This window comes from Selaginella moellendorffii, unplaced genomic scaffold (assembly GCF_000143415.4).
Source record: "Selaginella moellendorffii unplaced genomic scaffold, v1.0 SELMOscaffold_3, whole genome shotgun sequence".
NCBI classification, from domain to species: domain Eukaryota; kingdom Viridiplantae; phylum Streptophyta; class Lycopodiopsida; order Selaginellales; family Selaginellaceae; genus Selaginella; species Selaginella moellendorffii.
In genome coordinates this window covers 3,843,229-3,866,047 of record NW_003314264.1, presented here as the reverse complement: position 1 = coordinate 3,866,047, position 22,819 = coordinate 3,843,229, and the positions used below count along the sequence as shown (strand labels likewise).

Here is a 22,819-nt window from a genome sequence, read left to right as displayed (position 1 = left end):
GTTTGGCTCAAAGAGATCTTTATATTGTCACTTCCCAGAATCCTCCAAACGATCTGGTCCGTCGGCTTACATTCCTATCGCCTGGACATTCCCAGCCGGAAAGAACACTAGACTGCTACTTCCATGCGTCTCACAGCGTGCATCTCGTCTTTGATAATCTTCGTCACAGCGTCGTAGGCTTCCGCCCACGCCGCTTTCATGCTTGGGCTCCACTCGTCCTTGAGTGCTTCTTTTAGAGTCTCCAACAACGCATATTTTACCACCTGAAAGAGAAGAAAAAAATTGAAGGAATGAATAGCTCAACGAATTGAGAAGACAAGCAAACTTACGTCGAAATGCTCGTCGATGACCTTGTGGACGACGTGCGTATGTCCCATCTCCAAGAGCTTTGGTCTCAAAGCTGCTAGTGTGGGATCCTCTCCGAGAAGAATCGCGGCCTCGCAAGTCTAGTCATGAAAATGGAGAAAACGCTTGTTTGATGATATCAATCCTGCTAGAACAAGCGTACCATTGTAAAGACGACGAGTGCGTGAGACTTTAAGTGCGGATTAGCTTCCGCCGGGACGGTGGAGTCCCTCATGAACGAAAAGAGCTGCTTGGCAGTGGGAGCGATCTCGAAAATCCTGCGATGAGAGGACTTAGACGTGAGCTGGTTTGACAAACAGCAAAAGGAACTTACTTGAGAAAGAAAGCGGTAGCATGCGTTCCAGCGTCCCTCTTTAAGACTCGCCACGAGTCTTTAACGAGCTCAGCGTTGGATTTGGATTCGGCGCTTGCTCTCACGGCGAGACACACTGGTGGCTGGCGAGAAAAAGCGCTGGACAAAATTCCCTGTATGCCGACTTTGGAAGAAAGAGGAAACATGTAATAACATAGAGGAAGAATGTATGTCGATCCACCTACCTGCCGAAGAAGCAGCTCTAAGATCCCTTCTAATCTCAAAAGCGCTAGACATGCTCAATGAAGCTGTTAGGCCCTTTGCTGTTGTTCTCGGTAAAATACCCAGCTTGTGGTGGATGCAAGAGCCTGCAAAGAAAAAAACCAAAGCAAATTAGCAGCGCAAGGAAAACCATCTAGTGCTTACCACTTTGGATCATGGCGATCGAACCCATGCGTCTGTGGATCAATGGAAAGAACAGAGAGAAATACGCTTGAGGAGCGTTGCAAGAAATCCCCTTTATACTTTCAACTAGGCAGCAACGGGCGCAAGGACGGGGTATGATCAGACGAAGTATCCTTTGTGTGGCGGCCACTGTAGAAATGACGAACGGCCCTTCGCAATAACAAAAGATTAGGAGGAAAAGCTGACGTGTAGCTACTTACGCACTCAAGCAATAAAGTTCATGTGGAAGTTATTGATGAAATCCGGCATTCTCTGTAGCACTTTTCGGAAGTCCGCATAGTTTAGCCCGTAGTTGTTTGGATCGATCTCTTGCAGGACTCTGGACACGACCTCGTCAATCTGCTCTTCTCCAAGGGTGGCAAGAGCCGAAGGATTGGAGCTTTCGTCAGTTTGCGTGATGAGAGAGATCCCTTGCTTTAGATCGTCTGCAAGGCTTTCTAAAACAGCTTAAAGCAAAGCTTTGAGACCAAAAACGTCGAGAGCCTTACCATCTCCAATGACGTCGTCGCCGTCGAAATCCCACAGCGCAAACGCCCATATCATTTTCACCTCGGGTGGCGACTTTGCGGAGAACACGCCCGCCATGTTTACGAATTTCTCGAAAGTCAGGAACCCGCTTCCGTCCTCGCTGAAAAGCTCGAGAATTCTCGGAGCAAATGGATTTGCGAGCATCTCCTCAATGGACGTTAGATCCTCGTGAGTGAGCACATTCCATCCCTCCTTGCACATTGCCTGGGGACAAGAAAAAAAAGAAAAAGAAAAAAAACGAATCCAACCATCAAGAACAGAGACGGAAGAAAAAGCTTACGTGAAATTTTTTGTAGAGCACAGCAACTTCACGCGCCGAGAAGAAAGAATTCTCCGTGTAGTAACCCATGTCCTCCGCCGAAAGCTGAGGCCCTTGGTCTTCTTGTTGGCGACGCCTGAGCCATGACCACGCTCTTCGGAGAGACTGCATTTTTCCCTCACAAGGAAAGCCCTAGAAAACAGAGAAGATAGAACCAAAATGCGATACATTAAAACCGGGGCAAAATATTAACAGCAAACCTTTAAACTTTCGACGAGCATTCTTCTCTCTACTATCCTCTCTCAATCCATATCTCTAGATCGCTTCAGCAAGCTACGCGTTTCCATAGTCTCCGTATCCACGACCATAACTGGCGCTCGGGTGTCCATCGCCTGCAGGAGCTTGTAAATCGCTGGAAGTTTTATACCGGTCGAGAGATGGTACCTGAGCGTGCATAGCCGGAAGAGGCGTTTCCACGGGCCCCGTATCCTCCCGAGTATGTTGGCCCTGCAAAAAAGCCTGGGACTGAAAGCATTTTCACGAGAGTCGAGAGGTACCAGAGCCACCGTAGCCATGACCGCCATATCCTCCTTCGGTGTTGTTTGGCCCTCCAAAGCCTATACAGGTTTCGAAAGTGAATGCTTTTTCTGTGTTTCAATGGTACCTGGACCGCCATAGCCGGAGGAAACGTTTTCATGGCCTCCATATACTCCTGCTTAAGCAAAATGATTTATTAGAGGTGAGTAGTGGTGGATGATACCTGGGTTCACATAGCCGGGAGAAGCACCTCCATATCCTGCTCCAGTGTAGTTCGCGCCTCCATAGCCAGCAGGAGGCTTATAGCCGGGGGACGAGGAGGGAGCGAACGCTTCGTCACACCACTTGAAAAAGTGGCAGTCCTCTTTTTTCTACACCATCCATCGAAGGCTTTTAAGCACAAGAAAACAGGTTCTTACGCATTTGTAGAACCGGCGGCCGGAGTTCTTCTCGGTCCTGGCTGTGAATACCACGCAAGGTTGGTTACAGTTGCGGCATTTCAACTCGGGCTCGCCGGGCTGCTGTGCCTGCGGTGGCTGATTCGTAGAGGGTGCTCCTGCGGCATCGCACCACTCGAAGAAGCTGCACTTCGCGCCCTATCAAGCAAGAACTACGTGTTAGCGAAAGTTGACAAGGTTAAAGAAACCGTGAAAGAACCAATGGTTTCACGAAGAACTTTACGTTCTATAGCGAGAACATAAAAGAAAGAAAGAAGCTTACCTGTGGAGCTGGACAAGTGAGAAACTGGCGGCCGGGATTTTTCGCAGTATTGGACGTGCGAAGAACGCACATCCCAGCTCCACAAGGGCAAGACTTGGAGGAGAGATTCATCGCGGGAGGAGGCTGGATTCCACTTGCATTTCCCGCCGGGCGCATCGAGCAATCGCGGGACCAGTGGCCAGCTTGCCCGCAGCGGTAGCACGCACCGTCGGAAGAAGAAGATGATCCACCAGCTCCTGGATTGCCGCCAAACCTAGGCGCCGCTGGAGCTGGAGGCTTCAATGCTTGCCACTGATCGCTGTTGCTGCCGCGCAGTGCCGCCGTGTAGTCGCCGTCCTCCGCCATCGCTCGATCGATCGCACGAAACTAGCTTTCTTTCCCCCTTTTGTATTAGGGTTTTGGTCGGGTTCTTGTTTTAGGGCTGGGATTTAATGGGGCGAGGCGATGACGATGGAAGCGCCCTGGTGGTCTATGGCACTCCACTCGAGAATTCCGATGAGCTCTCGGCTCGCAAACGCGCTAAGGCGCTGGATAAGGGGACGCTTCGCCAGCAGCAGCCCGTGTGGAAGCAGGATGTAAGATCGATGTGTTCTTCTCGCTTCTCTTGCTGAAAATTTCGTGTCTAGGCTCGTGATAGCGAGGGCCGCAGGAGATTCCATGGAGCGTTTACGGGAGGCTTCTCTGCTGGGTACTTCAACACTGTCGGGTCCAAAGACGGTAAGAGAAATGTTTCATTCGTTATGTGTGCTTAAACGTTTTTGATTTCAAGGATGGGAGCCAAAAACTTTCAAGTCGTCGCGAGGAAGTCGAGCTGATATGCGACAACACAGCGCCTATGATTATATGGATGATGAAGAACGAAGGGTACGCATTGTAGGAACTTTAGAGCTGAGTCCGCTTAATGGCCGCCTTGGAAACCCGTTTGCAGGAGATGGATTCTAAGCAAATTGGAACTGCTCAAGAATTCGACACGTTCGGTTTCACTGCAGCGGAGTATGCTCGGCGTGAAGCTACTCAAGAAACGAACAGGTACGCATCGTTTCTCGTGATTTTTCCTCAAGATTTACGTTCTAGGCCTGCTGTTATTCCGGGGTTTGTGCCGGATGAGATAATCGTACCTCCGACAGATTCTATTGGTGTGAAGCTGCTAAGGAAAATGGGATGGCGACATGGTCGGGGTATTGGCCCGAAACACATAGCAGCCTCTTCAGGTAATAGTACGGCTCTTTTTTTCTAATGATTGCTAACTGCGGGCATTTGCAGAGGTTAAAAGAGAAGGCAGGAAAGCTATGCTGGCTCTAGCTAGTGCAGGCAGTAGCTCACAAGATGCTGGTCCATCATTGGAAGATAGTGAAACTGCAGAGGAACAATTGGATTTGCCACCAACTAGTGTTCCTGTAAGCTGTTTGCTTGTGGCGATTTTGCAGACATCATGTTTGTGTTTCCGTGCAGGACTTTGTCAGGAAAATAAAGGACAACGTTCATGGCTTGGGATTTGATCCGTTTCAAAGTGCTCCTGAATTTCGACGTAGGCATTCGTTGTTTCTTTCTCTTCAGATGATAATGCGATGGCTGCAGATGCCAAGGACTATCGGCTGGATGATGATAAGGACAAAGTCAAGCGGAGAACGCTTCGTCCAAATGGTAATTCGATCCTTGCTTTATAAAATCTAAAACCGTGGCACTTTGCAGCTGTGACAATGTCGAAGGGCTTCGGCATAGGAGCCCTTGAGGAGATGGGGGATGAAGATGAGGACGTCTATGCAACAGGTTGTAAATGTATACTTGGGACTTTCAGCTAATTTCTTTTGCCTTTTCTTTCTCCTAAGGTCCTCATCCTGAGATGATGGTACTCGAAGATGAAGAGCTAGAGCGGCTAGAAAAAATAGAGAGAAAAGCACCAAGGCCAAGGCTTCCGACTGTGGCAGTTGGAAAAGATGCTTTGCCGGGATTCAAACTTGCTAGCGAGAACACTTACCAAGCAGAATGGTTTGTAGTATGCATTTTCATTACTGTTTATGCTCACGTACTGTTTCATATATCAGGTTTCACCCTCCTGTGGTTCCTCCTGACTACGTTCCAGTTCACAAGTTCGTTGCAGCCTTGGATCTATCACAATCACAATCTGACAATACCCCACTCGAAGCACCACAGCCGGAAGATAAAACTCTTGTGAAGCTGATAGACGGCATGGCAATTCTTGTGGCAAGGAGTGGAACTCAACTTGAAGCTCTCTCCAAAGAGAAGAACAAAGAAAATCCTTTGTTTCAGTTTCTTTTTGGGGGGATGGGTGGTGACTACTATACAAGGAGGCTATGGGAAGAACGATCGAAGCGTGGTTTGCAGATTCAATCTAATCGAGATAGGCCGAAGCTTGGTGCAAGCGAACGTGGTCAAGCTCTTGGGGAGATGCCTCTGCAAAAATCAGCGCTGCCGGCTATTCCCGCTGAAGATCGTGCTCGGTTACAGGCGACACTCAATAACACTTTCATGAAGCCATCTGCAGAGGTAGGCTCGATGATAGTATGCTTTTTCACTTACTTTGTAGTCTTGCAGCCAACTAAGACAAATCGTCTACCTTTCGAGGATGACCCTGCTAAGCAAGCACGCTATGAGCAGTTTCTTAAGGATAAGTACACCGGGGGTTTAAGAAAAATGAACAAAGGTGCTCAACAGCTGACAGAAGCCCAACGTGCGCAGGAAATTCTTGAGTTTGAGGCTGTTGCACATGCTGCTAGAGGAACTGTTTCATCGTCGGGTGCAAATTTACTTGGCAAGTTGGCTGCCTCAAGTGACAGATTCACGTCCGGGGGTGTTGAACAGGCAGGCAAATTTGTAAGTAAGTGTGTATCATGTCAATCTCTTAGCACATTAAAGCTTACATATTCGTTTTTTCCTCAGAAAGCATCGAGGAACAGCAATCACCAAATCAACTATCAGTTCCATCAACAAGCTATGCACCTCAGCCTTCCACATCCTTGTCTTATCCTAGGAGGACTGAGGAGCCATGGAGACCTCTTCCACTTCTCTGCAAACGTTTCGACGTGCTAGATCCATACACTGGACAGGTGCGCCTCAGTATCTTTTTGCCTATTATTCTGAATGTTACATCGTCTTGCAGTCTTCTCTAGCGAAACCAAAGAGCCGGATAGAGTCTTTGACGCTTGCTACGCCGTCAGAGAGTCTGTTTTCCTCGAAGATTACTGAAGCTATTGGAAGTGCTGCTAAAGTTGAAGAAGTGCAAAGGGAAAGCACACCTCCTGTTGATGAGGGTGAACAACAGGAACCCGAGGAGAAAATTGCAGAAAAGCCCGTTGATCTTTACAAGGTATTATTCCTCGTCAAATTGGATATTTATCTAACGTGAATGGTGGCAGGCTATCTTTTCTGATGATGAAGAGGAAGAAGCTCCAAGCCAACCGGTGAAAAACGTAGATGCTGCGAATGCAGCTTTAACACGCTTGGTGGCGGATGACTTTTTGGAGTCACTTGGAAAGGAATTGGGACTTGCAGTTCCTCCTCCCATGCCTGTTCCAGTTAAGGCACCTGAAGACAGTTCAAAAGGACAAACTACTCAGGACACTTCAGGAGGACAACCTGAGGACATTTCAAAAGGACAAACTACTGAGGACACTTCAAGCGGACAACCTCAAGACATTCCAAAGGGTCATATTAAATTCGTTAAACCGTCTCGGAAAGGAGAGGAACCGAAAGCCGATATTCAGAAAGAGAGAGACGAGAAAGCACAAGCCAAGGATGCGCAGTACACAAGTGAACCCGAGGACCACGCCACTACTAAGGACGATAAAGATCAACGCCGGTCCCGTGACAAAAGGAAGGACAAGAGCAGGGACAGGAGGGAGGAGTCTTCCAAAGAACGGAGCAAACGAAAAGTAAGGTCCTTTGGTATTAGCACTAAGCGTGCGACTGAATTACGTTACGCATTATTGCAGAGAAGAGAAAGGAAGGAAAGACATAAACGCCACAAGTCGAAGAGACGGAGAACATCATCCTCGACGTCATCTTCATCGTCATCACCATCGCCATCGTGCTCGTGAGAGAGAGCTACTATTGCTCAGCCGAGAACTTAAAAGCAGGTTTTCATCATTCTTGCTTTTGAATCCTTCGCTATAGACTTTCGACTTTCGTTGTTTTGCAATCAGGGGTATTCGAATCTATCTAAGGAGCATTTCAATGAACGAGCAGCGCATGAAGAAGAACGAATTCAAGGCAAGGGCCCAGTCAGGGCGGCTGGTTGGCCATTACAGCATGGACTTATGAAGCATGGAACATTGGCAGAATTATTCCGGGAGCTCAGTTCTTAACGGTCGGTCCTCCACGTGGACCCTGCTCGGCCGACTCGGGAATAGTCCATCGATCGCAGATAGAGGGCTACAAACAAACAAAGCGCCTTGGGGACGTATATAAGTTCTGGGACCTTAGCTCTCCTCGTTGCAGTTCCTTGGTGTGGAGCGACCTCAACTAGAGAGAAGCTTTTGCCTCATCAACCATCATGTTGAGAAGCTGGAGCTTGGGAGTGAGAGACCCCTTCTCTCCAACAACACTCCTTGGCTGTGCTGCAGAGTTCATCGGGACGTTCCTGTTCGTATTCCTCGGATGCGGATCTGTCGTGTCCTCGGGTCTGTTTTGTTTTATCTTTTGACAATCATGAACTTACGCGAAAACTTTTCGTGCAGGAATCGTGGATGACCAGCTTAACTCTGCCAGGCTTCTCGTTATAGCCATCGCGCATGGCTTCGCGATCGCTATCCTCGTAGCCGCAACCGCTGGAGTTTCTGGAGGCCACCTTAACCCGGCTGTCTCGTTCGGCTTCATGATGAGCGGCAACATGAGCATCATCAAAGGTCTCATGTATTGGATCTCTCAGCTGGCAGGAGCAGTGCTCGGTGCTGGATTCTACCGCGAGTTTCCATCTGCCATCGCCGTAAGTCTCATTGTACAACTCCACGCAACTTTACATTTCTCATCGCAACTTTGCAGGGACACTTTGGAGCTCATGCTGTTAATTCCAAGTTCACAGTCATCGAAGCCTTCGGACTGGAAGCGCTGCTCACCTTCGTGCTGGTATACGTTATCTTTGGAACCGCGGTGGACAAAAAAGGCCCCTCGACTATAGCGCCCCTCACAATTGGCATGGCGGTACTTGTTGACCACCTCGTTGGGGTGCCCGTCACTGGAGCATCGATGAACCCGGCAAGATCACTTGGAGCAGCACTGTGGTCGGGGCAGTGGAAGAACCACTGGATTTACTGGGCCGCGCCGCTGCTGGGAGCGACGGCAGCCGCTCTCATCTACACTGCCCTCTTCCTGCCAACAGTCTCGTCCACACAGAAGCAATCAACCAACGATCTCATCAAGAACATCAAGAACGAGAAACACACAGAAGCGGTGGTTTAGAAAGCCCAAGCTCGTGTATATTGACATAGCTTACAACTTACAGGGTAGAATTTCAAGCCAGGTACTTCCGCAATCTACTTAGAGTTATAGCTCCAGCTCCAAAGCCTTCCAGTGTTGCTCTAGCAAGGGGAAACTCCGCTCTAGCCGTTAAACTGTATGACAAAAACTCATTCTGTTTGGATAGAAAGAACTTTGAAGCACAAACCTGCTTCGTACAACAACGCAGGGAAGGCTGATTCTACTGGCTGCTTCTGTGCCGAGATAGGCACCAGCCAGAAGGATGCCCCGATCGATAGGCACTCCAGCGGTCTCAGCAGCGGCTCTTAGAGCTGCTATTGTTGTCTTTAATCTGGAAGGAACAAAAACTTAGATACGTTTTAGCGATATAAACTTGAAGTTTCCATACAGTGCACTAGAGGTTGTGTCAAGATCGACTTTAAGTTTCAAGGTGGAAGCAACCTCACTGGCAAGCCTTTGCTTCTCGCTGGAAACTGGTGGAAAAAGAGTAGTGAGTCGAAGTATAGAGCCAGGTCACACAAACCAGCTTTGGCGACTTCGGTGGCAAGGAGCTCATCTGGAGAGGAAGAAACGCCGAGGCCGAGGACAACTTGTCCATACGCACTGCTTTCCACCTCGTGCGAGCCAACAATCTTGATGTAGTCGAGGCGCTCCATTCCCAGCTTGTCGAGTAGCAGTCTGTTGTGGTCACACCAAAGATCCATTTCATGTTCGTCTTTTCGTAAAAGACTACCTTGCAACCCGCTCTCCGCTCTTGCTGTAGGAAGATATGAAGACAACGGGAACGAGCTCGCCCATGGCCTCGTCCACAAAGCTGTGAAAACACATGAAAGGTGACGAAAGGCTCTCTGCTACATACCTCGTTAAGTCGGGTCGAATTGGAATCGCATCCGATGCTGCCAGAGTCTCCAGTTCGTGTTGCTTGATGGATAGCAGTTGTTTTCAATTCTGTCAGAGAAAGAGAAACCAAATTGTAGATTGAATTGTACCTTGGATTCCATTAGCTTTCTTACAAATGTGTCCTTCTCATTCGTTGGCAGCGACATGGGCCATCCAATCTGGAATCCTTTCCAACATTACAAAAGAACGAAAGAACAAAACCGATGAAAAGGGAAAACATACTCTATCGAAAAATGTGGTCAGCATTTGCGTTTCATCACTGCCTGCCTGCCTGCAGAGAAATTCGTTCACGGAAAAAACGAGGAGAATAGAACAGAAGAAGGAAAAGCAACCTGAGAAGATCAAGGTAGACAGGCTCAGTCCAATTCGCGCAGTCGAGGCCCAGCCTCTGGAAAGCTGTCAAAAATACCGCTTGATTTTCAGCTCACAGCCACAAAAACATCTCGTACCTACATTGAAGCTTTGCCGATGCCCGTGTCTGTGCAAATCAGCCACAACTCTATGCCCAGGAAGAACAAGCCCTTTTCAAGCACTGAAACAGTGAAATTATCCTCCATACCCGTCGATCTCCAGAAAAACTGCCATGTCCGACGCCGCATTGCCGCCGCCGCTCCTGCTCGACACAAGAACCGGCGAAAATCTCCGCGTCTTCGCCTGAAAAATGCTGCCGCCGAGGCGAAATCCCGATGTGGGCGCCAAAGTCGCCATGGCTGAGAGCCCTAAAACCTAAAAAGTTTTAAATTTTAAAGAAAGATCTCGACACCCCCATAGCCGTTGGATGGAGGAGGTTGTGTTAAACCCTTTAGGTCTAGGGTTTTATCCATGGTGGTTTAGGGTTTAAGGCGCGGCTATGAACGTTTCCAGAGCAATGGCGCCGGCGGGCCTTTGCTCGCGTCTCTCGCTCGTCTCCGCCAGCAGCCGCTCGTGGCAATGTAGGGCAATCACCACGCAAGGTATGCTTCTTCGCAAAACTAGAGCGCCGCGAGCTGGAGCTCCGGCATTTGGACGGAGCAGCAGCAGCACGGCAGGAATGCAGGCATTGTTTGGGGTGTCGCGATTCCTCCCAACGGCGCTTGGGGTTCTTTCCACAAGATGCTACACTCCTGGGAAATCAGCGGCGGTCTCCACCGAGGAGGAGGATGCCGAGGATGGGTTGATGTCGCTCAAGGAGCGCGTCAAAGGGAAGGACGGTGAGATAGAAGCGCTCAACAAGTCGCTCAAAGGTGAGGAGGAGAAGACCAAGTCGCTCAAGCTGGAGAATATGAAGATGGCGAGAGAGATGGACAAGATCAATAGCTCCACAGGCCGGGGGGCGTCGGCTGGCCAGCGCAGCAAGCTCTCTGCAAAGGCCGCTGCTGCTGCTATGGAGTCGGACGATGAAAGCGATTTCTCGGAGCTCGATGACTCTGAGATTGAGGACGCTCTTGGGGCTTCTACCGAGTCGGAGGTGGAGGAGGATGTGGCGTCCGACTCGGATCTCGAGAAGGAGTTTAAGAAGCTGGAGTCCGGGTCGGACTCGGACTTTGATGTCAGAGCCGAGAATGGGAAGGAGGTGTCCGACTTGAGCGACAGTGAGATCGAAGACGTGTTGGCATCAAAGCAGAGAGTTGTTGGTCACAGGCAAACGCTGGACTCGTCCATTGGTGGGGAGGTGATGGACGCCTGGAGGAAGTTCGTTGCGCTGCTCAAGCAGAAGAATTACTTCAAGCTTAATGCCGAGGAGCTTGTGAAGGGTGAGGCGGCTTATGAAAGCTTCTCAAACATCGCAGAGGCTTTCAAGCGTTTCAGCACCGAGAGGGACGACATCCTCAAGTAAGTTTTTTTTTCCTTCCTTTACTTTCCAATATCCTTTTTAGCTCAGACTTCTGTTCTTAATCTTTGCAGGATGCTTCCAATGGGCGACTTGAAAGTTTTGGCCAGTCATCCTTGTCCGACTACACTTCGTAAGGCTGTCAACTCTGGAAAGAGGTTGCGAGGATTTTGTAACGTCGAGGAAGCAGAAGTAAGTAATCAAAAGCTGGCTCCTTTTTCTAGATTTACTGGTCGTTTTCCTTTTCTTTTATCCAGGTTTGCAAGTCTTGCTCTAAGAAAGACGACTGCAGTCGTGCATACTTGCCTCCAGACTCGACGGCTTCAACCAGTGATGCTCTACAGTATCTTTTCCAGTTTGTGGTGTGTACTTCCGAGGGTTCGGATTTCCCTGAAAAAACCAAGACTGCTGTGAAGAACATCTTGAGGCAGCTTACCAGTCTAGGTGCCGTCTCTCGGGATCCTACACTGCCTCGTGACCGTCAGGAAGTGATTGCAAAACCGAAAACTAGCCGTCCACAAAACGAGAACTATGAAATGAAACCTGGAGACTGGAAATGCGTCGAGTAAGATTGAATAATTTCCTCGTCTGGTTCTGATGTTTTTTTGTTTTTTTTTTTTTGTTTTCTCTCTTTCTACAGGTGTGATTACATCAATTTTTGTAGGAATAGGCATTGCCGAGAGTGTCATACACCACGTCCGCCACAAGATCTGCGCCCCGGAGATTGGGAATGTCCAGAGTAAGTTCATGCTTTTTATAACAACTTCAAACGAGTCGTCTTCTTCGTTCTCAGGTGCCGGTTCGTGAACTTTGCAAGAAATGAAGAATGCCACGACTGCAAAGCCGAGCGGCCTGACACAGTCAAGGTGTTCCACACAATAAAAGGAACCAAAGAGAAGTGGGAGGGCAGTCCAGAAGATTTTGCCCGGCAGCACACACACCTCGAGAGGAAGGCCAAACAAGCGCAAGGCAAGTACAGTGATGGTCTCAGCGACTCCGATGATGACTTCAAAGTTGCGCCTAAGCGAACAACTTCCCTTCAAAATCGGAGAATGGCGTCCGAGTCCGAGAGTGACTTAGATGAGGACTCCGACGACAAGGACTTCGACGTAGGGTCCAGGAAAAATTTAGGCAAGAAGCAGAGCAAAAATGATGCATGGAACGACGACTCCGACGACGATGACGACTTTACGTCCTCCAAACGTGGTGGTGGCCAGATGAGAGGTAGAGGGCGAGGAGCAGGATTTGCATCCAGGGCGTCCTCACTTAGAGAAGACGACGGTGGGGGACGAGGCCGGAGTTTTACTAGCGGACGGGGAAGGGGTGGTCGTGCGAGTTTTGCCAAGGACAGCGAAGACGACCTTGATGATAGTTTGGACGACAGTGACGACGATGACATGCCTCGCAGGGGTGCTCGTGGAGGACGTGGTGGTAGCTTCACCACCCGAGGTGGTCGAGGAGCAAGAGGCAGAGGTGGTGGCCGGTTTGACAGCGAAGACGACAGCATGGACGATCTCAGTGATGACGACGACGACTTTGGAAGCTCCCGTGGTGGTCGTGGTCGAGGAGCCAGAGGAAGAGGCCGTGGTGGACTCCGTTCGCGACTTGACGACGACCTCGACGACGACAGCGACGACGTGAGCGAAGACGACCGTTTTTCGAGAGGAGGCCGTGGCGGCCGAGGAGGAGCTCGCGGAGCATTAGGAAGAGGCAGCCGGTTTGGCCATAAGAAGTTTGACGCCAGCGACGACGCTTCCGACTTGGACAGCGACGATTTCCTGAGCGAGGATGACGAGCCTCGTTTCGGTCGTGGTCGGGGCCGCGGACGAGGAGGAGGTGGCCGAGGCAGATACGGCAACGGCGACGACTTTAGCGACGAGAGTGATGACGACGGTGGAGGTGGCGGCCGGTTTGGAGGCCGTGGTCGTGGCGGGGGCCGGTTTGGAAGCCGAGGTGGAGGCTACGGCGGCCGTGGTGGAGGATATGGCGACCGAGATGACTTCCGGGGTGGACGAGGGGGCTACGGTGACCGGGATGACTTCCGGGGCGGACGAGGTGGCTATGGCGACCGCGACGGTGGCTTCCGAGGTGGAAGAGGTGGATACGGTGACCGTGACGGCGGCGGCTTCCGCGGTGGACGTGGTGGCTTTGGAGACCGTGATGACTTCCGAGGTGGACGCGGCGGACGAGGCGGATATGGAGACCGAGATGACTTCCGGAGTGGTGGTGGCTTTCGTGGAGGCCGAGGTGGCCGCGGCGGCTTTGGAGACCGAGATGACTTTGGCGGCGGCCGTGGAGGGGGAGGAGGCTTCCGTGGTGGCGGGCGCGGTGGATTCCGGGGGAGAGGAGGATCCGGCTTTAGAGGCCAGGACTACTGAAGAGAAGAAGGCGACGACGTTGGTGCGTAAGTTTCTATAGAGTTTTTCGTTTGACGATCTCTACATGAGAGAAGAGAAGTATGAATATTTCTCTTATATTCCTTACGAAAAAACAACAGCAGGATTCGAACATGGGAAGGTTTCCTCCTATATTAGCTTAATTAAGTCTAAACTTCACTTTTGCAGGATAATTAATTAATTAGTTATCTAATACTTTATTAATCGACAAGTTCGTGCCAGTAGGAGGAATGTGGCATTGTGGAAAGGATGAGTAGCCGGCATTCAAGGGAATTATCAGAGAATACTTGAGGACTTGGTCCAGGGAAAATCATAGGATTAATTACAAGCCTCGGGCCGGTCATGGTCTGGTCCGTGGACGAGGAGGTGCCCGCCCGTGGCAGATCCGACAATGGCATTTTAACGACAAGGTGGCCGAGGTGGACTTGACAGTATAGCTTCCAGTGGTTACAGTGACCCAGTGGTCGCTTCTGTGGTGGACGTGGTGACCGAGATGACTAAGTCTTTAGACGGCATCGTCACGCTACGCGGCATTTCGCGACGACGAGAGCATTTTCGCTAAAACGGTGAGAAAACGAGGAAAAAGAATAGGCGGCCAGGGACGAGCTATCGCTATCGCAATGATGAACTGAGTCCGAGGTGGCCGCGAGATGGCCGAGATCATGAAGTTTTGTTTACTGCTATGCCTATAGAGTTTTTTGTTTGGTCAGTCACACAATCTCTATCGAGCTTCTTTTCCAGTTTCGAAGCTCATGAGAGAAGAGAGAAGCATGAATATTTCTCTTATATTCCTTGTCAAAGCCACCAAAGAAAAATAACCTCGTGAGATTCGAACATGGGAAGGTTGGTTTTCTCCAAGGGTCGTCTGGCCCGTCAGAGGAAAACTCGCGAGGCCGTCAGTTCCAAACCCCCACCCGTCACTCGTGACGCCGGCCAATCACCTGTCAGTGATTCCATGCACGTGTAGTATACATGGGGCATCGCCGCGTAATATTCCCTTGTACTTAGCGTAGCAGGTAAAATCCCTAGAATAGAAAAATGCGAGGGAAGAAAAGTTTCGCCCCATGGTTAAAAAAGCACGTAAAGTGCCTTAGTTTAATCCCCTTGTGATGCGCCCCTTTGTCAGAATCATTCATTCTGTTGGATGCTGGCGAGACTACTACTCTTTTGTGTGTGTGAGTGTAAGTATAGGTATTTTGCTTCTCAAGCAAGAAGGCCAAAAGCCTAGCGGCTATGGCGGAGCTCGCCTCCTCGCGCGACGCTCGCGGCGCGGCTCAATCGCGGCGGCCAGCGCTCGGCGGCTGATCTCTCCTCTGCGATTCTCGCGCTCCAGGCGCTCTATCGCGCGGCGTCGGCACAGATCGAAGGATATTTCGGCGCGGCGCGGTGGAAAGACCAGGTTCTTGAGCTGTCTAGGGAGATATTGCTAGGGCCGGGGAGGAGAATTTGGGAGCCGTGGGGAAGGAATTATCAGGTGTGTGTGTGTGTGTGCGTGCGTGTGTGAGAGTTTTGTGTTCTTGCGTGTCTGGATGTGGGGTGTGGAAGACGATTCTTTGTTTTTCTGGTGCCTGGCTTAGCATTAGCTGTCGCATTCTCTAAATTCTGGCATTGAATGCGTTCGAAAATCTCTCTATCTCTCTCTCTCTTTCTCCCTCGAGAAGCATTGCAATGTGACTAAAGGATGCGTTCTCTTCCTTGTTCCAGGATGATTCACGAGTAGATAGGACATGGAGGGTCATCTAAGTTCCGTCGAGTGCATGCTCGTCCGAGAGACAATGTTAAGGCAGGAGAAAATCTACAGAGAACAGGTCAAAATTTTTTTTTTCTTTTTTTCCGCGTTGGTTTTCGCTAATTTTTTTAATCTTTTCAGGTCCAAGCACTTCATTACCTGTACGAGGTGCAGAAATCAATGATGGACGAACTGGGTGCCACAAATCTTAGCGGCCCAAATGGGAATCCTCCTCAGCATCACCAGTTTTTCCCTCTGAAAGAGGAGCCGACCAAAACAGGATTCCCGAAAGGCTTTGACCTGGAAAAGCTTCCCGACGAAAATGTGGATCAGGAATTGGATCTAAAGCCTTGTCCAACAGACGTCAATTGCGATTTAGAGCTGTTCTTGCACTGCGGCTCGATGAAACGACCGAGGCTGGACTATTCAGACATGAAAAGTCATGTGCAAAGTTTCTCCGTCGGCCAAAAAGAAAGGCAGGCGACGTGCTTGCAGAAAAATCATCAACAATGGCTTCTCGAGGTAAATCTAAGCTTTTGCTACGCCTACTTATGTGCTTATAAGTTTCGATTGCTTCAGGGAATCGGAAACAATAACCAAGCTTCGGCCTCCGGATTTTTTCAGCTCCAAATGCCAAATGGGTTTGCACAGGCTCCACTTCATGGTTGGGAAGATTCAAAAAATTCTTCTGGACGGTTCGCTAGCACAGGTTTTCCAACGCCAGCAGTAGTCTCAAGCCGAGAGCAGGATGGTCGAACAGGTTTATGGTATGGGCACCAGCAAGCAGGCGGCATGCAACAAAACATGCATGCTACTCCCCATCCATGGCAGGTGTCTGGAACAGCATATTTTAACGGGCTAGCTGCTTCTCATTTACCAGTAACGTGGGATGGGCTCGTAAATGGTTCATCTGGTAGCTTGTTTTCGTTGGCTACAAAACGGTACGCAGATAGCTCACAGCAACAAGCAGATAGAAATGGTCAGCTTAAGAACGGGTACGAGAACACCATGGGTTTGAACTATTACGTGACGATCCCTGGTGTGAAAAAGGATTCAAATGGCATAGTTGGAGGAAATACTTACAGAGATACGATAGGCACGAAGGCGGCATGCAAAGTAGAAACCATGTTCACAGTCTTTGAAGGACAACAAAACTCCTACTGGGCAAACGCATCCTCGGCTGGAAACGGGAATCTCACAGGCAGTCAGGCTCGGCCGCCAGAGAAGGATAAAGCTGCCGAAGAGAAAATCAGTGAAGATGAAGTTGCAAGCCTTGCAGCTTCAATTCTACTCAGCCTCACGCTGGACAAGACACCCTGCAACCGGAAGGAATCCAGTCCCTCGCTGAAGGACTCCGTTGCGTGGTTTGCGGACGCCATACCAGCTGAAGCCGGCGTTGGAATGGACGTAGAAGAAGACGGCGGAGGAAGCTCTCCAGAGATCGATCACTTCGAATGCGCCACACTCCAACTTAAAGCCATCGACGAGTCGGAGCACGTACCAGTGAGCCGAGTGGAACAGGAACCGGTGGCCAGAAGCGGACACAACACCAAACCTTCCACCACCAGCACGGGAAGGCCAACGAGATCGAGCAAGAAGCAGCGGGACTTTCGAAACGACACGCTGCCGAGCATCACGTCGCTGTCGAGGCAGGAGATCACGGAGGACTGGCAGATCATGAGCGGGTTGCTGCGGTCCAGCGACGGCGCCACCAGCGCTGGTGGTGGCTCGCGGGTGGATCCGTCGACCAACGCTAGCCGGCGGAGTGGAAAGTTTTGCAACATCTCACGCTTGGAAGGCTCCTCCAACTCGAGGATGACGAGCCCAGTGTCGACGCTGGATCACTACTCTAGTCCCAGCAAGGCGTCCCGACGATCCTCGAGCGTGCCACCCGCGGCGGCGGCGGCGGCGGCGAGTCCTGGCGGCGGTGGAGCGGCGCTGCCGTGGCTGGTCAGGTGGGGGGAGACCCGGAGGAAACGAAAGCAGAGGCAGCGGAGTGCCACTCCCATGTCCCAAAAGTTGAAGCTCTTCGCGTCAAGCTCCAGAACCAGGAGGTAGAAGTCTTCCATGTACATACATTGACGCCATATTCTTTCTGTTCATAGCCAGTTCTTTTCCCGAAGTTCCTGGAGGAAGAGGAACGTTTAGAGACAAGGCAAAGAGATTTTCTCGCAAGAGAAAATGCTACAAAGTATTTTTTAAATTTTTTTTTCTTAAGCTCTGGAATGGAAGAATCCAAGGATGATTTCGCAAAGGATATCGACCCAGGTGTCTGGGAGCCCCGGGAGGCACCAGTGCAAGCAGTCCTGCCCCCACGTCAAGTGCGCGTCTTTTCGTCCCAGCCAGATCGCGGGATGAGCGTCTCGTCGGTATTCGCTCAGAGGTGTGATGTTTAGCACCCGAAACTTTTGGCTCGTTTGGAGAACTTCTTGGATGAGCGTGTTGATCTCGCGCGCTTCGCTGTTTGTTCCACTGCTAAACCATTTCTCCCGCTGCAAACTCTTGTTAGAATGGAAGGAAATGGAAGGAAGCATGCACCTCTTGATCGGACAACAGCGTCTCGGACATACAGCTCCCGTTCTGATTCCACTCGCCACCTTCGAAATGCCGCGGGGACTGGAGCCTCCAGAGCGCCAGAGCGGTGGATGGCAGCGCGGCTTCGATGCGTGGAACCATATGACGCAGCACTGCCGAAAGGCCCTCTCTCATTCCCAAGGGTGGCAGGACCGGTTTGCCTCTCCTGTAGAAAACTAGAGGCTCGTCATCTGGAAACTTGTCTCGGCTCCACCTGGGCAATCAAATCAGAATTTTTTCTGCTGCAAGAGATTCTCACCAGTGCCCCGTGTTGAAGATAAACACGTCGTAGAAGCTGAGAACACTGGCCCAGTCTGGAGCAGGCACGTCAACGTCCACCCGAAACGCCTTCTTTAGCTTGGTGTTCTTGAGTGGCCCTGGAAGATCACTTGGCTGTAGCCTTCCTACAAGAAAAGAAAGAAAAGGAACAAACAAAAGCATGACAAACGGCAACAATGGAAAAAAACCAAAGCGACTTGCCTATAAGAGGGAGAGCTTACTCTATAAGTGAGCTCTCTCTATGATCTATGAGAGATGAGCTCTCTATGATCTTCTATGCTCTATGATCTATGAGAGAGATGAGTCTACTCTATACGAGAGCTCTCCATAAGTGCCTAAGCTTATGAGAGAGAGAGAGAGAGAGCTTACTCGCGGTATTGAGCTAGAAGGACAGCTCTATGATAGCCAATGGTGACGTTGAAAGAAGGAAAGAACGCTCCCCTCCACGCGCCCTTGCGCTTCCACTTGCGCGCCACGGGATCGCCGCGGCGCAACACGCAGAGCAAAGAAACGAGGAAATTCTCGTTGAGCGAGTCCCCCACGAACCCTAATCGCCGGCCTCTCATCGCGGCCAGGAATCCCGCGGGATCCACAGCCGGGAGCTCGCATTGCCTGGGAATCCACCGCCACGCCGAGATCCTCTCCATTCCCGGCCGCCGGCTCCTCTGGCAATTCCACGCATTCCTGTGGAAGGGGCAGTCTTCCGAGTAGGAAGGCTGCCGCGAGGGATCCAACACCCACGTCCCCGCCGAGTAATCGCAAGAAGAAGGCGCATTGGCGTCCACGGCGAGCTCCTGGATCCCACGCGCCGGCGGTGCGATGGTCGAGAAGAGCAGCGCGTACAATGTGGCGGCGATGGCGATGAGAGGGAGGAGGATCCAGGAGGAAGGAGGAGTAGCGACCATGACCTTGTTCGTGGATTAGGGTTTACCGGAAACTTCAAGGATTCCACGAATAATCACTAAACTTTAAGAATATTCTACAAATAGTCACTGACCATTTTAGGATATTCGACGAATAATACCTTTTCCACTTTCCTATATAAGGTAGGTCTTTCGGAGGGTTTGGTATAGGTATTGTAATGGATTCGCTGCGAAAACGAGCGATTCGAACGAGCGAGAAGGTTTGCGACGAAAAAATGGTCGATGGAAAGTCTCGCAACATCAATGACAAGGACAAAAGCAAAGCTGCTGAAAGCATCTTCGAAACTCTACTCGTCCAATGGTTTTCCTACGCGCTATTCAAGCATGAATAAAAGGATCAATCTGTCACAAGGTTTTACCAATCAATCCTTCCAATTCAATGACCCCAATGTTTACTTTCTATCCTTGATCGAAACAAAAGTTAAAGTTCGTCTCCATTGATTCAAACATACCAAAAAAGAACATCCACACAAGTAGCATATAATCCTTCCCTCTCAAACCTCGGCGATGTCCACCTCGCCATCGTCGATCTCCGTTTGCAGATCCTTGGGGCTCTTCCCATCCACGGTACACCCCACCGCGACGCACGTCCCAAGGATCTCCTTCACGGTCCCCTTGAACTCCTTGGCCATGGACCTGTGCTTCATGATCTTGGCGATGTCGATCACGTCCTCGAGGGAGATATTGCCGCTGTGCTTGATGTTCTTCACCTTCTTGCGATCTCTCTCCGGCTCTTTCAGCGCCTTGATCACGAGCGCGGCGGCGCTGGGCACAACCTCCACCTTGGCCTGCCTGTTCTGGACGATGAGCTTCACGGTAATGCGCAGCCCCTTCCAGTCCTTGACCGTCTCCTTGGCGATGTCCTCTCCCACTTTCTTGGGTGAGAGACCCAGGGGGCCGATCTTTGGGGCCAGCGACGACGCAGCGCCTACCTCGCCTCCCGTGACGCGGACGAACACCTCCACTACCTGCGATGGATCGAGCTTGGGAGCCATGGCGGCGGCGGCGGCGGCTGCGCTGAAGCTCCTAAACCCTAACAACAGACCTAACCCTAAACCTCAAAACTAATATATAAAAATGCCACGTGGCATACACATTAAAGTATTTAAAGTGAGTAATTTTAGGGCTTAGCAGAGCATATTCTTAGGTATCGTTTCCATTTTTAAAAACGGCCTAACCCTGCTTTCTGTTTTTTTAAAAGTTTTTTTTCCCCTTTTTCATCTTTAGTTATAAACACCATTAGAAAACAAGAGCTGGAACATTATAAGTTTACATTATGTATTCCAGGCTTACTCAGTGTTCCATCACGCTCTGAGCAGCCAGTGCACGCTCAAGCCGTGCCTCAAACGAAATCGTTTGGAAGTTTATCGTTTGATCCTGCAAAGATACACATCACACATCGCGTTAGATTTTGCTGAGAAAGTCCTCACTCACCTCCTTGTATTTGGACGGGGAGTTTGGGATCCCTTTCCCATCCCACGCCTTGTAAGACTTTACTTCCGAAGTGTCCGGCTCGAGCCAGTCGGCCGCAACCAGACCCATGATCGGCTTCTCATCAAAGCTCATCTGCGTTTGCGTGCTCCTGGTTTCGCTCGAGAGGGAGGTGGAGTCCTCTGAGACCTCGGTCTTCTTGAAGCTGCGAGGAGCGGGTTTGCAAATAGAAAAATCGCCCTCCGAGGAGCCAAACCTCTCGTCCGAGAATAAAGAGGCCGGGAAAACCGAGTCGATGCTGAGATAATCGTCACGGGTGTCCTTGCCATGAATGCTCGACTCTGCCGGTACTGAAAGGTCTCCGTCGCCCTCGTGAGCTGCGCTATGAAACGCTTCCTTGTTATGATCTTCACGTGGTAAGCCGGCTCTTGAAGTTCCATCATGCCAAATCCATTTAACCAGCGTCAGATGAGTTACCTGAAGTTGTCAACATAGCAGTCGCACTTACTCAGGATCATCGTGAGCTCGCAATTTATCGCGTGCCTTGATCAGCTGTTGCAAGTGAAAAATAGATGAAGTGAAAAAACTGAAGCCTTTGAGATAAACTGGAGTTGAGAAAAGAGATGAATCAACTTACCTCTGGATCACGCCGTCGGGATATTCCTTTCTCGTCATTTTCCAATCCAGAGTCCGGAAGTACTTGTGCCTTGTCAGGCCGGCTTGAAGCTGTCGATGGAACAAACCATTTAAATCGCAAAAACAAAACATATAGTCTCGTACCTTTCTGTAGGAGAGCTTGACACGCAGTCGCAAAAAGCTTCACAGGCTGCAAGATCCGTCGTGAAACAATACAAAGAAAATCAGTACCAATCCACCAATCCACCTTCTTTTGTCGATTTGGTCTCTCTTTGCGACTGCTGAAGCAACCAAAGAGCCACCTCATCGCTTTATCGATTCCTGTGTGACCCAATCCGACTCTCATATGCCGGGATCGATCCTACACCATGCTTCTCGGATCAAAACTACGATGGAGGAAGTATAATTTCAGAGCTAAAGCGCTGGGGTTCCGGAATATGGAAAGGAAGTACAAAATACCTCAAGCGCGAGCCGATCGGCAGCCGATCCAACGCCAAGCGATCACATCCAAGCGCAAGCCGCCGATTCCCAGCGCATTTGGCTTGCGCCGTAGCTGCGCTGCGCCTTGCCCTGCCGCCCTAGAAACGCTAGAACACAAAGCGCCAAGCGCCAGTCTTGGGGCCACACATAGGTAGCATTGGAAGAATCACCAGGGGAGTGCGCGAAACAAATAGTTTTGATCTTGAGTATAGGCGAACGCCGACGTGGAAAAAACTTAAAATAAAGTAAGTCCGTATGGCGGGAAAAGTAGGGCTGTTGCCAAGCGGTATCGAACGCCCGACCGACCTTGTTCTAGGGGATTTCTAGGGTTCTTGGTTTCTTGCGGCAGGGCGGGGCGATGGCGATCGGGAGCACGGTGCTTCACATGCCCTCCGGGCCGACGGCGGTCGTTGCCAAGCTCCATCCGACGGTCCTCTTCAACATCTGCGATTCCTACATTCGCCGCAACGATCAGCAAGATCGGGTGATTGGGACGCTGCTGGGGTCGATTTCCAGCGATGGAACGATCGATATTCGCAATTCTTATGCCGTTCCGCACAACGAGTCGTCTGATCAGGTCGGTATTTGATCCTGGAAGTGGGATTTCGTGTAAATCGGGTTTCCAATGCAGGTGGCTGTGGACATCGATTATCATAGGTCGATGTTTGAGCTTCATCAGCGAGTGAATCCCAAAGAAGTTATCATCGGATGGTAAGTTGCTCAAACTCTCTCTGTGATTTAAGTAAGAAATGGATTCTCTCAAGGTACTCAACAAGCCCTGGGGTAACTGGAAGCGATGCCTTGATCCAGGATTTCTACGCCAGAGAGACCTCCAATCCCATTCACCTCACTGTCGACACAACTTTCAGCGATGATGCCGCAAACATCAAAGCTTATGTTTCCACGGTGTTAACTCTCGGCGAGCGTCCGCTTGCGGCACAGTTCCATGAGGTCCAGCTCGATCTTCGACTCTTGGAGGCCGAGAGAGTTGGCTGTAAGTTTCTTCTCCGTGTCTTGTTTTCCTTTTTCTGACACTTCAAAGCTTGGTATAGTTGATA

The 22,819-nt window shown here is 50.4% G+C and overlaps 11 protein-coding genes across 18 annotated transcripts in view; 5 read left to right on the top strand and 6 right to left on the bottom strand.

Moving 5' to 3' along the window:
• Position 1: 1 nt before the first annotated feature.
• On the bottom strand, positions 2-2,123 carry LOC9643668 (hemoglobin-2). Of its 3 annotated transcripts, XM_002963412.2 has the most exons (9): positions 1,932-2,101; positions 1,612-1,855; positions 1,328-1,560; positions 1,085-1,273; positions 904-1,026; positions 680-842; positions 509-623; positions 330-446; positions 2-263 (listed from the first exon to the last, which is right to left on the bottom strand). In XM_002963412.2, the coding sequence occupies exons 4-9, from the start codon at positions 1,110-1,112 to the stop codon at positions 108-110; spliced, it is 702 nt and encodes a 233-aa protein (XP_002963458.2). In that variant the 5' UTR covers positions 1,113-1,273; positions 1,328-1,560; positions 1,612-1,855; positions 1,932-2,101; the 3' UTR covers positions 2-107. The 3 variants fall into 3 exon arrangements, with proteins under 3 accessions (XP_002963458.2, XP_024524188.1, XP_024524187.1); XM_024668420.1 differs by lacking the exons at positions 2-263; positions 330-446; positions 509-623; positions 680-842; positions 904-1,026 and having other exon boundaries at positions 1,108-1,273; positions 1,324-1,569; positions 1,932-2,123; XM_024668419.1 differs by lacking the exons at positions 2-263; positions 330-446; positions 509-623; positions 680-842; positions 904-1,026 and having other exon boundaries at positions 1,108-1,273; positions 1,328-1,569; positions 1,932-2,123.
• Positions 2,118-3,542, bottom strand: LOC112344155 (DNA topoisomerase 3-alpha-like). The gene is made up of 7 exons (XM_024668412.1): positions 3,168-3,542; positions 2,867-3,043; positions 2,671-2,818; positions 2,575-2,622; positions 2,468-2,527; positions 2,355-2,417; positions 2,118-2,302 (listed from the first exon to the last, which is right to left on the bottom strand). Exons 1-7 carry the CDS (start codon positions 3,510-3,512, stop codon positions 2,244-2,246), a joined length of 900 nt encoding a protein of 299 aa, XP_024524180.1. The 5' UTR covers positions 3,513-3,542; the 3' UTR covers positions 2,118-2,243.
• A 40-nt stretch (positions 3,543-3,582) lies between these two features.
• LOC9655453 (G patch domain-containing protein TGH homolog) lies at positions 3,583-7,665 on the top strand. Of its 2 annotated transcripts, XM_024668406.1 has the most exons (17): positions 3,583-3,742; positions 3,794-3,884; positions 3,937-4,031; positions 4,096-4,196; positions 4,242-4,378; positions 4,431-4,564; positions 4,620-4,695; positions 4,746-4,811; positions 4,860-4,937; positions 4,997-5,156; positions 5,213-5,675; positions 5,724-6,006; positions 6,069-6,235; positions 6,289-6,495; positions 6,545-7,060; positions 7,121-7,264; positions 7,331-7,665. In XM_024668406.1, the coding sequence occupies exons 1-16, from the start codon at positions 3,599-3,601 to the stop codon at positions 7,223-7,225; spliced, it is 2,823 nt and encodes a 940-aa protein (XP_024524174.1). In that variant the 5' UTR covers positions 3,583-3,598; the 3' UTR covers positions 7,226-7,264; positions 7,331-7,665. The 2 variants fall into 2 exon arrangements, with proteins under 2 accessions (XP_024524174.1, XP_024524173.1); XM_024668405.1 differs by having other exon boundaries at positions 4,096-4,378.
• LOC9643667 (aquaporin TIP2-1) lies at positions 7,362-8,585 on the top strand. Its single transcript, XM_024668529.1, has 4 exons — positions 7,362-7,421; positions 7,626-7,773; positions 7,865-8,112; positions 8,169-8,585. Exons 1-4 carry the CDS (start codon positions 7,362-7,364, stop codon positions 8,583-8,585), a joined length of 873 nt encoding a protein of 290 aa, XP_024524297.1.
• On the bottom strand, positions 8,578-10,221 carry LOC9655452 (CBBY-like protein). Its single transcript, XM_024668410.1, has 11 exons — positions 10,063-10,221; positions 9,953-10,002; positions 9,836-9,899; positions 9,726-9,774; positions 9,593-9,661; positions 9,463-9,524; positions 9,337-9,417; positions 9,127-9,281; positions 8,992-9,076; positions 8,791-8,934; positions 8,578-8,737 (listed from the first exon to the last, which is right to left on the bottom strand). Exons 1-11 carry the CDS (start codon positions 10,209-10,211, stop codon positions 8,638-8,640), a joined length of 1,008 nt encoding a protein of 335 aa, XP_024524178.1. The 5' UTR covers positions 10,212-10,221; the 3' UTR covers positions 8,578-8,637.
• A 101-nt stretch (positions 10,222-10,322) lies between these two features.
• Positions 10,323-13,879, top strand: LOC9655451. The gene is made up of 5 exons (XM_024668404.1): positions 10,323-11,315; positions 11,388-11,505; positions 11,571-11,878; positions 11,954-12,052; positions 12,107-13,879. The coding sequence occupies exons 1-5, from the start codon at positions 10,354-10,356 to the stop codon at positions 13,689-13,691; spliced, it is 3,072 nt and encodes a 1,023-aa protein (XP_024524172.1). The 5' UTR covers positions 10,323-10,353; the 3' UTR covers positions 13,692-13,879.
• A 950-nt stretch (positions 13,880-14,829) lies between these two features.
• LOC9643666 lies at positions 14,830-17,692 on the top strand. The gene is made up of 4 exons (XM_002963814.2): positions 14,830-15,183; positions 15,414-15,517; positions 15,580-15,960; positions 16,018-17,692. The coding sequence occupies exons 2-4, from the start codon at positions 15,437-15,439 to the stop codon at positions 17,494-17,496; spliced, it is 1,941 nt and encodes a 646-aa protein (XP_002963860.1). The 5' UTR covers positions 14,830-15,183; positions 15,414-15,436; the 3' UTR covers positions 17,497-17,692.
• Positions 17,507-19,316, bottom strand: LOC9643665 (protein trichome birefringence-like 12). Its single transcript, XM_002963409.2, has 4 exons — positions 18,661-19,316; positions 18,272-18,412; positions 17,977-18,226; positions 17,507-17,930 (listed from the first exon to the last, which is right to left on the bottom strand). The coding sequence occupies exons 1-4, from the start codon at positions 19,194-19,196 to the stop codon at positions 17,652-17,654; spliced, it is 1,206 nt and encodes a 401-aa protein (XP_002963455.1). The 5' UTR covers positions 19,197-19,316; the 3' UTR covers positions 17,507-17,651.
• Positions 19,317-19,625: 309 nt separating this feature from the next.
• On the bottom strand, positions 19,626-20,251 carry LOC9643664 (60S ribosomal protein L12). Its single transcript, XM_002963408.2, has one exon. It carries the CDS (start codon positions 20,207-20,209, stop codon positions 19,709-19,711), a length of 501 nt encoding a protein of 166 aa, XP_002963454.1. The 5' UTR covers positions 20,210-20,251; the 3' UTR covers positions 19,626-19,708.
• A 202-nt stretch (positions 20,252-20,453) lies between these two features.
• On the bottom strand, positions 20,454-21,946 carry LOC9655450 (protein JASON). Of its 4 annotated transcripts, XM_024668418.1 has the most exons (8): positions 21,741-21,946; positions 21,529-21,667; positions 21,426-21,471; positions 21,283-21,371; positions 21,154-21,197; positions 20,902-21,072; positions 20,649-20,850; positions 20,454-20,591 (listed from the first exon to the last, which is right to left on the bottom strand). In XM_024668418.1, the coding sequence occupies exons 2-8, from the start codon at positions 21,625-21,627 to the stop codon at positions 20,508-20,510; spliced, it is 735 nt and encodes a 244-aa protein (XP_024524186.1). In that variant the 5' UTR covers positions 21,628-21,667; positions 21,741-21,946; the 3' UTR covers positions 20,454-20,507. The 4 variants fall into 4 exon arrangements, with proteins under 4 accessions (XP_024524186.1, XP_024524182.1, XP_024524185.1 ...); XM_024668414.1 differs by having other exon boundaries at positions 20,649-21,072; XM_024668417.1 differs by having other exon boundaries at positions 20,649-21,072; positions 21,426-21,462.
• Positions 21,947-22,058: 112 nt separating this feature from the next.
• Positions 22,059-22,819, top strand: part of LOC9643663 (eukaryotic translation initiation factor 3 subunit F) — a 1,332-nt gene continuing 571 nt past the window's right edge. For both annotated transcript variants that reach the window (XM_024668413.1, XM_002963813.2), the window contains exons 1-4: positions 22,059-22,338; positions 22,393-22,472; positions 22,526-22,755; positions 22,814-22,819. The exon at positions 22,814-22,819 is cut by the window's right edge and continues 116 nt beyond it. In XM_024668413.1, the coding sequence (XP_024524181.1) occupies positions 22,120-22,338; positions 22,393-22,472; positions 22,526-22,755; positions 22,814-22,819 (535 nt within the window). In that variant the 5' untranslated portion in view covers positions 22,059-22,119. The remainder of the gene's footprint in view (positions 22,339-22,392; positions 22,473-22,525; positions 22,756-22,813) is intronic.